Raw genomic sequence first — 13382 nt, forward strand, 5'->3', positions numbered from 1 at the left:
ACTGAATACTGTTCAAAAGAAGTGAAATAGCCACACTCTCCTATTCCTTTTGAGCTTGCAATCTCAAATGGACAGTTAAGGGGAATAATATAAAAAGGAACAGAGCAAACACATACGAATATATGTCCAAATAAGTCAATATGCACTGATTATGCCTTATGCTCCAACAACGTACAAGTGTATTTGGTGTTGTCGGCCATGAAGAGTGAACCCCAGTTGGCATGGAATGTTTGGCTAGTCACCATCCCAAATTTGGAAGCCCCAGTCAGTGTGAACACTACTAAGTGTTTTGAATGCCACTGGCCCAAAGGTAAGCACTGTGGTCTAGTGGATAGAGCACAGTTCTGGAAGTCGGAAGGATCTGGGCTCTAATCCCAGCTCCGCCACTTGTTTGTGTCGCTTCACTTCTCTGTGCCTCAATTACCTCATCTGTAAAAAAAAAAGTGGGGATTAAGACTCTGAGCCTCACATGGGAAATAGATTGTGTACAACCTGATTAGTTTATATCCTACCCCAGCACATAGTACAGTGCCTGGCACATAGTAAGTGCTTATCTAATACCATAAAGAAGAAGAAGGTAGACACAGGCTGCCATTAACCATTTTAAGATGGCCAAATGACTCACTTTGGCAAGTAGCAGACAGTTATATGGGAAGTTATGGGAAGCAGCGTGGCTCAGTGGAAAGAGCATGGGCTTGGGAATCAGAGGGTTCAAATCCTGGCTCTGCCAATTTTCAGCTGTGTGACTATGGGCAAGTCACTGAATTTCTCTGTGCCTCAGTTACCTCATCTGTAAAATGGGGATTAAGACTGTGAGCCCCACGTGGGACAACCTGATCACCTCATATCCTCCCCAGTGCTTAGAACAGTGCTTTGCACGTAGTAAGCGCTTAACAAATGCCATCATTATTATTATAGGTTCTTGATGCGTTCAGATAAAGCACTTGATGAGAGGAAAGATGAGTCAGATAACTTTTGCTAACACCATAAAAATAAATCATTTTAATAGATACATAAATAAACTGTTTATCATATACCTTTTTCGACAGAACAAAATTGTCCAGCAACAAAATTGTCCAGCTGCTATCCAGGCACTGAACTACACTATTCCAAGTGACCACAAAGCAAAATAATCGCCTTGATACATTCACAATGATTGGCAGCAGTGAAAGAATTGCCACCCGGATCATTTTTCCTTTTGTAGTCTATGTGTTCTGGCAGTGTTTACAGTCAATTATGGTTTTACAGTGCTTGGTACAGTTGAGAAAGTAAAATAAAATTCTTCCAATAGCGTTTCAGGGGAAAACCTCAAAAAACCCCAAATGGTCAATTGCATCCTCACAGATGACAAGAAAATAATTAATCTCTTTCTTTGTAAAAAAGAATTCTGGATTTTATTTGGGCGAGTGTCGTGTCTTTCTAAAAGCGTATGAACATTCATTCTATTTATTCTGGCAGTGTGAACAAAGGCTTCTTTTGGCCTTCTCCTAATGTGATGATTTGAGGCACGTGCTTGGTTTTTCATGCGGGAATAGACTTAAAGCTTTCTGGTTTTGCAGGAAGGACAAATGCAGCTGGTAAAAAGGCCCCAAATTTCCTTTTCGATGCATATGATAGGCATGATGCAAAGGGAAGCCCTATCACTTTGGGAAGACATTTAGGCTGTTGCTCCCTGATCCACAAGTCAAGGTCAAGAGTGCTAACTTAGTGCTTCTCCAATTGTTCTGGTGATAGGTTTTGAGTGCATGCCTCTCAAGATATTTTGTGGGAGCGCCAGTCACTGGAGTTCTGGCAGGTTCTGATTCACCAAAACCTAGGTATCTACATGAGGCAAATATCTTTTCTAAAGGGGATTTTTCAGTAGAAAAATCTAGTCTGGACTGAAAGTATGCCCAGAACAATCTACCATTAAAAACCAACCCCATTTTGAATAGGGATTGTTCCCTGGGGAGGATGAGATTCATGTGGAACTGCACCCTGTGAGTCTCACCCCTGACCGGCCCGGGGACTTGTTCAAGTCAATCTGCCCAACTGGATGACTGATTGCACTTCCCGTTTCTATGCTCAGCCTCACCTCACAGGTTAGATGGACTCAGGGCCACCCCCAGACCACAGGCAGGCTAGCAGTAGTGGTCCGGGGGAAACCCAAGAATGTAAACCACCCCCCCCCAACAAAAAAAAAGCAGCTGTCAATCCAGCCAAGTAGGAGGGACCCCTGCAGACACACTCTCACAGCACATGTTCCCTGTCCACACAAGAAAAACCTGCCATTTTTTAGCCCCATGAGTCTGGGCTGAGACCTTAACCACTAGACTCCATAGTCCCCCTAGTTCTTAGCTGGCTGATACCAAAAGTGACAATACGGCAACGACGGTGGACTCCCTGAAGGATTTTTGCACAGACTTGTGTTTTGCCTAATGCAGACAGCAGCTACTGTCCCCTCCCCTCCCAACATTTGATGAGGAGCCAGGAAACAGCTAACTCCCACAATGCCGACTGCAGTGCAGCTCTCATTAATAATACCCTCTAGGGGAGAAGGTTCTTCATGTCAGTGTTTTGTAATTCTCCAGCTGGTGAGGAGGGTTGAGGCCCAGCGGGAGAGCTCTCTGTTCTGGCCCAGAAGAGGAGCAAAGCAGACAGTGAGGGCACAGAGTTGACTGTTGCCAACTGGTTCACAAGAGACAAGGGCTCAGGATAGCGTCATCTGGATTCCACCCGACCCCACCTCATTGAGTTTACCCGCGAGCGAGGCCTGAATGGCAGAGTGGAAATGGTCGTTTTTTCCACCAGACTTTTTTCTTCGTCTTACTCTTCTTCTTCTTCTTCTTTTTCTCCACTTTGCCCTTCCCCGGTCTCTTTTTCTTCTCCTCCTCCCGATACCAGGGTCCCCACACCCCCCCATTGAGCCTCGGGTTACTCCGGGGGTCCCTGGGCGGATACCGGACGGGGACGGCGGTCTTATTGAACTGCGAGAGTCTCCTCAGAAGCTGCTTCACGATGTCCGGATACCTCGCGGAGAGGTCTACCCGCTCATAGGGGTCGGCCGTGATGTTGAATAGCCACACGCTCTTGCCCGCTGACCAGGAAATGCGCTCGTTGTGCCAGCGGTTGGGCCCGAGGTTGCTGAAGGCCTGAGGAGGCACCCAGTCGCTGAAGCCCGGGTTTCCCGTCAGGAGCTTCCAGTGGCCCACCCTGATAGCGGACTGGATGGCCGTGTTCCAGATGCCAAAGCCCGCGGCCAAGGACCCATTCTTGGCCTTGGTGTAGATGGGATCGATGTTGTGCAGGATGTCCACCCGAGGGGAGCGGCGGCCTTCGCTGATGGTCTCCCAGACGTCGTAGCCGTCCAGTCGGACGCCCTCGTCCAGCTGCCCTTCCGCCAGTGTGATCAGAGTGGGGTACCAGTCTGTGATGTGCACGAGCTCCCGGCACACGGTGCCTTTGTTCTTCAGGAGGGGGCTGTGGACGAAGCCCACTGCCCGGATCCCCCCCTCCCAGTATGTACCTTTGCTCCCCCTGAGGGGCCAGTTGCTCCCTCCGGCCGTCGGCTGGCCCCCGTTGTCCGACGAGTAGATCAGGATGCTGTTGTCATAGAAGCCATACCTCTTCAAGGCCAGGGTCACGTTGTGGATCGCCTCATCCAGACACGAGAGCATGGCGGCGTATCTCCGCCGATTTATGTTAATGATGGCCCTATGGTGCTCAAAGTACCTCCCCGGGGCTTGCAGGGGCGAATGAACAGCTTGGTAGGCGATGTACAGGAAGAGGGGTCTTCTGGGATCGTGGCTGGCGAGGATCTGTTGCACTCTCTGCGTGTACATTTGGGTGGAGTAGATCCCGTTGTCGTACTCCCAGGCAGCATCGTCGTTCTCGTAAAGATCGTACCCGCACATCCCGGGGCTGTCACATTTGTAGTGAGTGTAGTAATCCCCGCTCCCCAGAAGGGAGCCGAAAAAGGTATCGAATCCTCTCTGGGTGGGCATGCATTCCTTTCGGTAAAAGCCCAGGTGCCATTTCCCAACCATGTGGGTGGAGTAGCCAACTTCCTTCAGTTTCTGAGGCAGGGTTACATTGTCCAGCGGTAAGCAGTTTGGCTGCGTGGGTCTGATGATGGAGTGTTGGAGGCCTGTGTGTATCTGATACCTGAGGGAAAAAAAGGAAAAAAGGGATTTAGTATTTAGAACCAGGAATGTTTCATATCCTATAAGCAATACCTAAATAGACATCTTTATTCACCGATCCATCAGTGGAATTAATTACAAGGTTTAAAACATTCAGAGCACTGAAGTAAATGTTCAAAAGATTCTAGAGGAGATTCTAGCATTCGAGAGGGTAGATTGTAGAGAAGTAGAGCAGATTCGGCAGAGTAGATTCTAGAGTGATAGAGAAGATCCCAGTACTCTAGGGAGTAGATTCTAGAGTAGATCGTCCCACTCTCCCTCCTCAAATCTGACAGACAATTCCTCTCCCCACCTTCAAAGCCTCACTGAAAGCACATCTCCTCCAAGAGGCCTTCCATGACCAAGCCCTGCTTTCCTCTTCTCCCACTCCCTTCTATGTCACCCTGACTTGCTCCCTTTAATCATCTCCCGGTCCCCTGCTTCCAGCCCCACAGCAGGAGAGACTAGCTAGTGCACTTAGTACAGTGTATTGCACACAGTAAGCACTCAATAAATAAGATTGAATGAATTTTCTAGAGTCGTAGATTGAGAGAGTAAATTCCTCAGAAGTAGAATCGATTACTTGATTGTGAGCCCCATGAAGGTCACAGAATTGATTTAACATCCAGGTATTTCTTTCCCAACACTTAATACAGTGCCTTGTATGTAGCAGGCACTATATAAATACCACTTTCACTACTAGACAGTAGAACACACATTCTTTGCCCTCATAGATTTTATACTATAATGGGGGGAAAGAGAAGCCTTATTATTTACAAATAGTGGGACGAAGGAGAAAGAACAAAGGTATAACTGGTAGCATGAATATGGAAAGAGGAAATAGATGAATAAGCGAGTTAACACATGTTCATGGAGGCATGTCACTGATCTTCATAAGGGGAATTTCATAAAAACAAAAATAATGAAAATATACTGCTATGACGCAGAATGCAGAATTCTGCAGAATGCACAGGGTACCCACATTTTTATCACAAACCTTTCTTCTATGCCATTTCTAAGGGCTACAGAAAAAAACCTTCTCCTATTATTTTCTTGAAAAACCCAAGAAAGAAGGTCCTTTATGAAAAATGTCTAAATTCTTCTGCAATCAATAAATCAATCAATCCTATATATTGAGCACTTACTGCATGAAGAGCACTTTCATAAGTGCTTGGGAGAGTACAATATAACTGAGTTGGTGGACACATTCCCTGCCCACAATGAGTTTACAGTCTATGGACTGCACTGTATCTGAATTGAAACTTGCAGTCAGTTTTATCTCCACCTTAAATTCAGTCTTTTTCTTTTGGTAGATCTGTAACTCCTAAAACACACATCTCTACTATACATTTTGCATAGAACGCCACTACAGAATGAAGAAATGGTCTTCTGACACTTTACGGTTGTCTGGCTACGATGCGATGTGGTGTTTGAAGTAATAGTAGTGTGTCTGCATTGAGTAACTTTCAAGACCCAAGTTTTATAGCAGGTTTTCCTTAATATAGGTCACGGTCTCTACAGTAGCCTAGTGGAAAGAGCATGACCCTGGTGGTCAGACTCCCAGCTCCACCTCTGGTCTGCTGTGTAACCTTGGGCAAGTCACTTGACTTCTCTGTGCCTCAGCTACCTCAATCCTAAAATGGAGATTAAGACTGTGAACTCTACTTGGGCAGGGACTGTGTCCAACCCAATTATCTTGCTTCTATACCATCACTTAGAACAGTGTTTGACACATAGTAAGTGCTTAACAAATTTCATAAAGACAATATCTTTTGCTTCTGAAGTTAGAAGTAACTAACTTACTTCTTAAGTAAGAAGTACTTAGAAAAGTAAAGGGCTTAGTAAAGCACCTGGCACAAATTTCATAAAGATAGTATCTTTTGCTTCTGAAGTTCGAAGTAACTAACTTACTTCTTAAGTAAGAAGTACTTAGAAAAGTAAAGGGCTGAGTAAAGCACCTGGCACATAATAAGCACTTAACAAATGCCATTAAAAATGGGTTGCACTGGAAACAAGCAGAAGAGAGAGGATTTCTTTTTATGGTATTTGTTAAGTGCTTACTATGTGCCAAGCACTGCTCTAAGCACTAGGATAGATACAAGGTTATCAGGTTGTCCCATGTGGGGCTCACAGTTTTAATCCCCATTTTATAGATGAGGTAACTGAGGCACAGAAAAGTTAAGTGGCTTGCCCAAAGTCACGCAGCTGACAAGTGGCTTTGCAAAAATAGACTGTAAGCTTGTTGGGGGTAGGGAATGTTTCTACCAACTCTTATGTTGTACTCTCCCCAGAGCTTACTACAGAGTTCTGTACACAGTAAGTGCTCAATAAATGGCATTGATTTACTGATTGATTAATTGATTGAAAAGAAAGAAAAGTAATTGAAGGGAAAACTTTCTTTTGTCTGCCCCTTTTGCTACACTAACTTAAAAAACTGTAGACTGTGAGCCCGCTGTTGGGTAGGGACCATCTCTATATGTTGCCGATTTGTACTTCCCAAGCACTTAGTACAGTACTCTGCACACAGTAAGCGCTCAATAAATACGATTGATTGAATGAATGAATGAACTTGATGTCCAAAGGGCAACAAGACAAATAGGGACAGATACATATCTTCATTCCTTCCTTGCCCCTCCCAGGCTCTAAACACATGGTTTTCTGCAAAGCACTATAAAAACTGGTCTGAGGGGGAAAAAGAAACAACTTTTCGGATTAAATCAAAATGGACATTATTTCCATCACATCTCACTTTGCCAGGAAAGAACATGGATTTCCTAAGGATGAAAATAGTTAATTGACTCTCTAGTACATGAGTTTTCAATTGGTTCACGATGGGCCCAAAAGTTGACTTCGATTTTCAAACAAAAATCTGTAAAGTCTGAATTTTTTGGGAAGTAACCAAATGTTGCCTAAACTCTATAGGAACTGGAAGTACTGCATGTGTTCTGGGAAACCTTATAAAACACATTTCCAGACTGACTTACAAATGTTGAACCAGAAATCAATTCAATTCAGCTTTTGTTCTCAATCCATAGTGAATTGAATCTCAAGATATCAAATTGTTAAATTAATAATGATTATGATAATAAAAACGATAATTATAATTTTAATGGAATTTGTTAAGCACTTACTACGTGTAAAGCACTCTTTTGAGTACTGGGGTAGATGCAGGTTTATCAGGTTGGACACAGTCCCTGGTGCATATGGGGCTCACAGTCTAAGTAGGACATTTTACAGATGGGGAACCTGAGGCACAGAGAAGTGAAGTGACTTGCCCGAGGTCACACAGCAGGCAAGTGGCAGAGCTGGGATAACAACCCAGGTCCTCTGAGTTTCAGGCCCAAGCTCTTTCCACTGGACCATGCTGCTTCCCTAATTGTGGTAGATTTGTTAAGCAATTCCTAAGTTTTGAGCAATGTGCTAAGCACCGGGGTAGATATGATACAATCATATTGGCATAGTCCCTGTCCCACCTGGGGTTTTCGGTCTCTCTAGGGGAGGGAGAACAGGTTTTTAATCTCTACAGATGAGGAGACTAAAGCCCAGATCAATCAAGTGATTTGCCCAAGGTAACATAGCAGGAAAGTGGTGGAGCCAGGTGTAGAACCCAGCTTCGTCTGACTCATTCATTCATTCATTCACTCATTCATTCATTCATTTGTATTTATTGAGCACTTAGTGCAGAGCACTGTACTAAGCGCTTGGGAGGGTACAATACAATATTAAACATACATTCCTTGTCCACAACAAGCTTATAATCTGGGGGGGGGGGGAGAAAACTATTAATATAAATAAATTACAGATATGTGCATAACTGGTGTGGGGCTGGGAAGGGGGAAGAACAAAGGGAGCAAGTCAGGGTGATGCAGAAGGGAATGGGAGAAGAGGATGGGGAGCTTAGTCAGGGTGATGCAGAAGGGAATGGGAGAAGAGGATGGGAGCTTAGTCAGGGAAGGCCTCTTGGAGGAGATATGCCCTCAATCAGGCTTTGAAAGAGGGCAGTGTAACTGTTGAATTCGAGGAGGGAGGGCATTCCAGGCCAGAGGCAGGAGGTCGGCAAGGGCTGGCAGTGAGATAGACGAGATCGAGGCACAGTGAGAAGTTTAGCACTAGAGGAGTGAAGTATGTGGGCTGGGTTGTAATAGGAGAGTAGCGAGATGAGGTAGGAGGCAGCAAGGTGACAGTATTTTAAAGCCAATGGTGAGTTTTTGTTTGATGTGGAGATGGATGGGCAACCACTGGGGATTTTTGAGAACTGAAGAAATGTCCTGAAAGTTTTTGTAGAAAAATGATCCGGGCAACCGGATGAAGTACGGACTGGAGTGGAGAGAGACAGGAGGCTGGGAGGTCAGCAAAGCAGTTGATGCAGTAATGCAGGTGGGACAGGATAAGTGATTGTATTAGGATGGTAGCAGTTTGGATGGAGAGGAAAGAGTGGTTTTTAATAATATTAATGCTAATGGTATTGGTTAACTGCTTACCATTGCCAAGCACTGTTCTAAGCACTAGGTAGATACAGGGACACAGTCCCTGACCCACATGGGGCTCATAGTCTTAATCCCCATTTTACAGCGGAGGTAACAGACACAGAAGTTAAGTGACTTGCCCAAGGTCGTCTGACAGCAGACAAGTGGCAGAGCCAGGATTAGAACCCACATTCTCTGACTCCCAAGCCCAAGCTCTTGCCATCCACAACATATACACACATTCAATGATTCATTTGGTCACTTCACTCCAATACACTGCTGTTACTAACCACTACATCCTTGTTCTTGCTCCTCCTGCCTTGCTATGCCCAAGGCAAGATCATGGTATTGGCACATGGTTGTGCTTACCAGAATGGTAAGCACTAAAATACCATCCACTGATTTGACTAGCAAATAAACTCAATACAGAAGGTCCTGCCTGGTTAGAACTTTGTTTAAGAACCTAATCTTTACGAAGTGTGACCTAGATAGCACTGTAGCATTACTCAGAGCCACAGCAGTTTTTCTCTTGACCAAATAGTGTAGTTCAATCAAAGGTTTGAATGAGCCCAAGTTCAATAGCCCTTATATTCAAAATAATATCCAAGTCATCCACCTAATGCAAATTGGAATCTCATGAGGAGACCTAGTCCTCCCATCTATGAAGCCCACTAAATTCTGCTCTTGAGTTTGATGCAGGTAGTATTAAGATGTCTCAGACCTGATCTAAACTCTAGGTGTCTGCTGCAATAAGCATCTTCTCACTTTAAAGGACCAAGACATAGCATTTGATGATGGGAGCTTTATTTAATTGCCAGAAACAGCCTTCCAACATGGATATGCACATTTCACCATCTTTCAACAGAAGCATGATGTCCTGCTGAAATAGCATACCACTGTTTTGTGGGGGGTAGATCCCTGGCATTTGAGAGCAAATCAGCCACTGGGCAACCTTTCTACTTGTGTTGGACCCATCTTCCTTGATTTTGAGGACAGCCGAGGAGAGCTGATTTAGCTCCAGAAAACCTCTTTTTCTCAAGTTCCAACAAAATGAGGGACACCGTTGTCTGGAGCTAGTTCTCAGTCGCTCATGACTGACCCAGGGTGGTGACCTGATGCAGCCAATTGATTGCCCTGGGACGTTGGCAAGACTCTGTGCCTCTCAACATATGGGTTGGAAGGAGTGTAAACCTGACCCAAAGAATTTCTCCCCATGTGCAATGTAGATTAGCAGCTAATGCAGTATTGACGTTGACAAACATCAACAGTCATTATGACTTGTGTACATAACTTTACACTAATCCAAACAAAACCAACAAAATTCCATATTGACATTGACAAATGTCAACAGTCATTATGACTAGTGTATGCAACTTTGCACTAACCCAAACATAAAACAAAATGCAGTACTGATACCGACAAATATCAGTGGTCATTATGACTAGTATACATAACTTTACACTAACCCAAAAAAAAACAACAACTCAAAACCCACAGATGTTTTCTATGCCTTGACTGCAGATTTACCCTAAAAGCTAATGCCAAAAAGTGGTTGGGTTAATTTGAGTTATCTATTTCAACACACCAGAGGTCACAGTGGAACTTGGAAAGCAAAATGACTTAGCTTATTAGTAGTAGATAGTGGATTTCTCCATGTTATATTTTATTGAAACCATAACATCCACAGGATCTCATCATTTGATTCAAGCAATGCAAGATAGGGCCTGCCCCTCAAAAGGAGTACAGTTTACTTCAGATAAGGGCATGTGTTAGGAAGATCAATTGGTTTCCAAATATATTCATTCATTCATTCATTCATTCAACCACATTTATTACTGTGTGCAAAGCACTGTACACTAAGTGCTTGGGAAAGTACAGTACAACAGTGAACAGTGACATTCCCTGCCCACAATGAGCTCATAGTCTTGGGGCCAGGAAGAGGTGCTTACAGTCTAGAAGTGGGGGATATTTCATATTTCAACTCTGGTGTGAAAGCATCCTTGTGTTTATATTATTACTACTACTAATTATGGTACTTGTTAACAGTTTATGATTTACCAAGCACTCACTGTATTAAGAGCTGGGATAGATACAAGATAATCTGGTTGGACACATTCCCTTGTCCCACACAGGAGCTCACAGTCACTTAATTTCTCTGGGCCTTATTTACCTCTGTAAAATGGGGATTAAGAGTGTGAGCCCCATGTGGGCTCCAATTTGCTTGTATCCACCCCAGCACTTAGTACAGTGCCTGGCACATAGTCGGTGCTTAGCATACCACCATTATTAAGTAGAAGAGAATAGGATTTAAGTAATGATTATGGTATTTGTAGCACTTACTATGTGTGAGGCACTGTACCAAGCGCTGGGGTAGATATAAGCAAATGGTTTGGACACAGTGCCTGTCCCACGCGGAGGTCAACAGTCTCAATCCCCACTCTACAGATGAGGCAACTGAGGCCCAGAGAAGTGACTTGCCCAAGGTCACAAGTCAGACAAGTGGCAGAGCCGGGACTAGAACTCATGATCTTCTGATTTCCAGGCCCATGCTCCATTCACTAAGCCTCGCTGCTTCTGCAAAAAATCCACCAGGCCATCTGTAAAAAGTCCATTTTACAAATGAGTAAACTGAGGCCCCTAAATTAATGACTTGTCCAAGATCATGCAGTAGACAAGAGGCGGAGACAGGATTAGAATCCATATCCTGTGACTTCCAGGTCCAGGCTCTTTCCACTAGGGACCGCTGCTTAAACAACTTAAGCAAATACAAAATTTGAGAGTCAATTCCTCACAAAGGGAACTCAACCTACATGGCCTGTGGGTCTGGGAGTAAGAAGGACCTGGATTTTAACCCCGACTCCATCACTTGCCTGCTGTGTGACCTTGGGCAAGTCACTTCACTTCTCTGGGCCTCAGTTACCTCATCTGTTAAATGATGATGACATTTGTTAAGCGCTTACTATGTGCAAAGCACTGTTCTAAGCGCTGGGGAGGATACAATGTGATCAAGTTGTCCCGCGTGGGGCTCACAGTCTTAATCCCCATTTTTACAGATGAGGGAACTGAGGCTCAGAGAAGTGAAGTGACTTGCCCAAGGGCACACAGCAGGCATGTGGTGGAGCCGGGATTCAAACCCATGACCTCTGACTCCAAAGCCCGGGCTCTTTTCCACTCAGCCACGCTGCTTCTCTGTGGGGATTTAAATGGGGATTTAAGACTGTGAGCACCATGAGGGACAAAGACTGTGTCCAATCTGTTTAGCTTATATCTACCCCAGCGCTTACTACAGTACCTGGCACTTAATAATAACAATAATAATAATAATAATAATAATGGCATTTATTAAGTGCTTACTATGTGCAAAGCACTGTTCTAAGCGCTGGGGACGTTACAAGGTGATCAGATTGTCCCACGGGGGGCTCACAGTCTTCATCCCCATTTTACAGATGAGGTAACTGAGGCCCAGAGAAGTTAAGTGACTTGCCCAAAGTCACACAGCTGGCAATTGGCGGAGCCGGGATTTGAACCCACGACCTCTGACTCCAAAGCCCAGGCTCTTGCCACTGAGCCTCGCTGCTTCTCTAGCACTTAGTCACTAGTATTTCTCTAGTTCTTAGTCACAATGCATAACAAATACCATTAAAAAAATTATATGGAAAGTGCATTTTTGCAAAGCCCCATGTTGAGGTTAGTATTCCTCAATATGGGTGCAATACTCATTATGCTTGACTCTACATGTCCGCATAAAATCATTTGCAACACTGCTGTCTGCTGTCTCCAGAGAGGTTTTTGTGGTCAGAGGAATGCTTCCTAATTTCCTACCAGCGTTCGCCCAAAACATATAGTGAAAGCACATGTTATGGCAAAACTGGGAAAATTTTGTCTCTGACAGAAAAGCAACAGGATTCTTGGAGGAACAGTGTGATGGGCAGGGAACATGTCTACCAATTCGGTAGTATTGTACTCTCCCAAGCACTTAGCACACAGTAAATGCTCAATAAATACCACTGATTGCCTGAAAGTTGCTAATAGCTATGAACACTCAATCTCATGGCATAAATTCCATCTGGATCTATGTGACCAGAGCCCTTAGAGAACTTCAGTGTTGAGCTCTGACAAATATTTCTACTTTCACATTTGTTCAAATTAGCTGTCTCATGGGTCAGATATGACCAAAACACCATTAAAGTCACGGTGGATTTGGCGGTTTTTATACAATCTGCTCTTAGGGTTGCCCATAAACTCATTACTGATTTATCTGCCATTTTAAAAGAGTAAATTGATGAACTCTGAAGGGAAATGGCATTTTTCACCATCTGGTAGCCACATGAAGAGAAACTTCAGTCTGAACAATGGTATCCACTGCAGTCAATGCCAAATCTGTTAGTATCAATAGCCTTGCTCCCCTGCCAACTTATGAAAATGCTACATAAGGCTGCAATATGCCTTCCTTGAGATATTGAGTTTTTTACATAAACCTGGCTCCTGAATTATTCCCTGATAATAGCTGTAGGCTTCTGTCAATTTTTATGGGTTTTAACCCATTCTTTCTCTCCCGAGTTGGAAATTTCCATCATGTTTAGATAGATCCCTTCAAGAACCTGATGGACTTACTTCTCACCAGATCTGGATGAGGTGGGTGAAGTTCAGGTACACCACTATTATTTGACCCATGTGTGACCCTTTTGGTGAAACTGAGGGATGGGGGTGTGAAACGGTAGAGAAAGAGATGGTTTTAGGGGCAGAGGGGTGGAGA

At 44.2% G+C, this 13382-nt stretch overlaps 1 protein-coding gene across 1 annotated transcript in view; it reads right to left on the bottom strand.

Annotated features, from left to right (window-relative positions):
* Window positions 1–992: 992 nt before the first annotated feature.
* ARSJ (arylsulfatase family member J) overlaps window positions 993–13382 on the bottom strand; it is a 57717-nt gene continuing 45327 nt past the window's right edge. Inside the window, exon 2 of the mRNA XM_038755150.1 lies at window positions 993–4143. Within this exon, the coding sequence (XP_038611078.1) occupies window positions 2736–4143 (1408 nt within the window). The 3' untranslated portion in view covers window positions 993–2735. The remainder of the gene's footprint in view (window positions 4144–13382) is intronic.

Source organism: Tachyglossus aculeatus, chromosome 12, assembly GCF_015852505.1.
Source record: "Tachyglossus aculeatus isolate mTacAcu1 chromosome 12, mTacAcu1.pri, whole genome shotgun sequence".
In the NCBI taxonomy this organism is placed as follows: domain Eukaryota; kingdom Metazoa; phylum Chordata; class Mammalia; order Monotremata; family Tachyglossidae; genus Tachyglossus; species Tachyglossus aculeatus.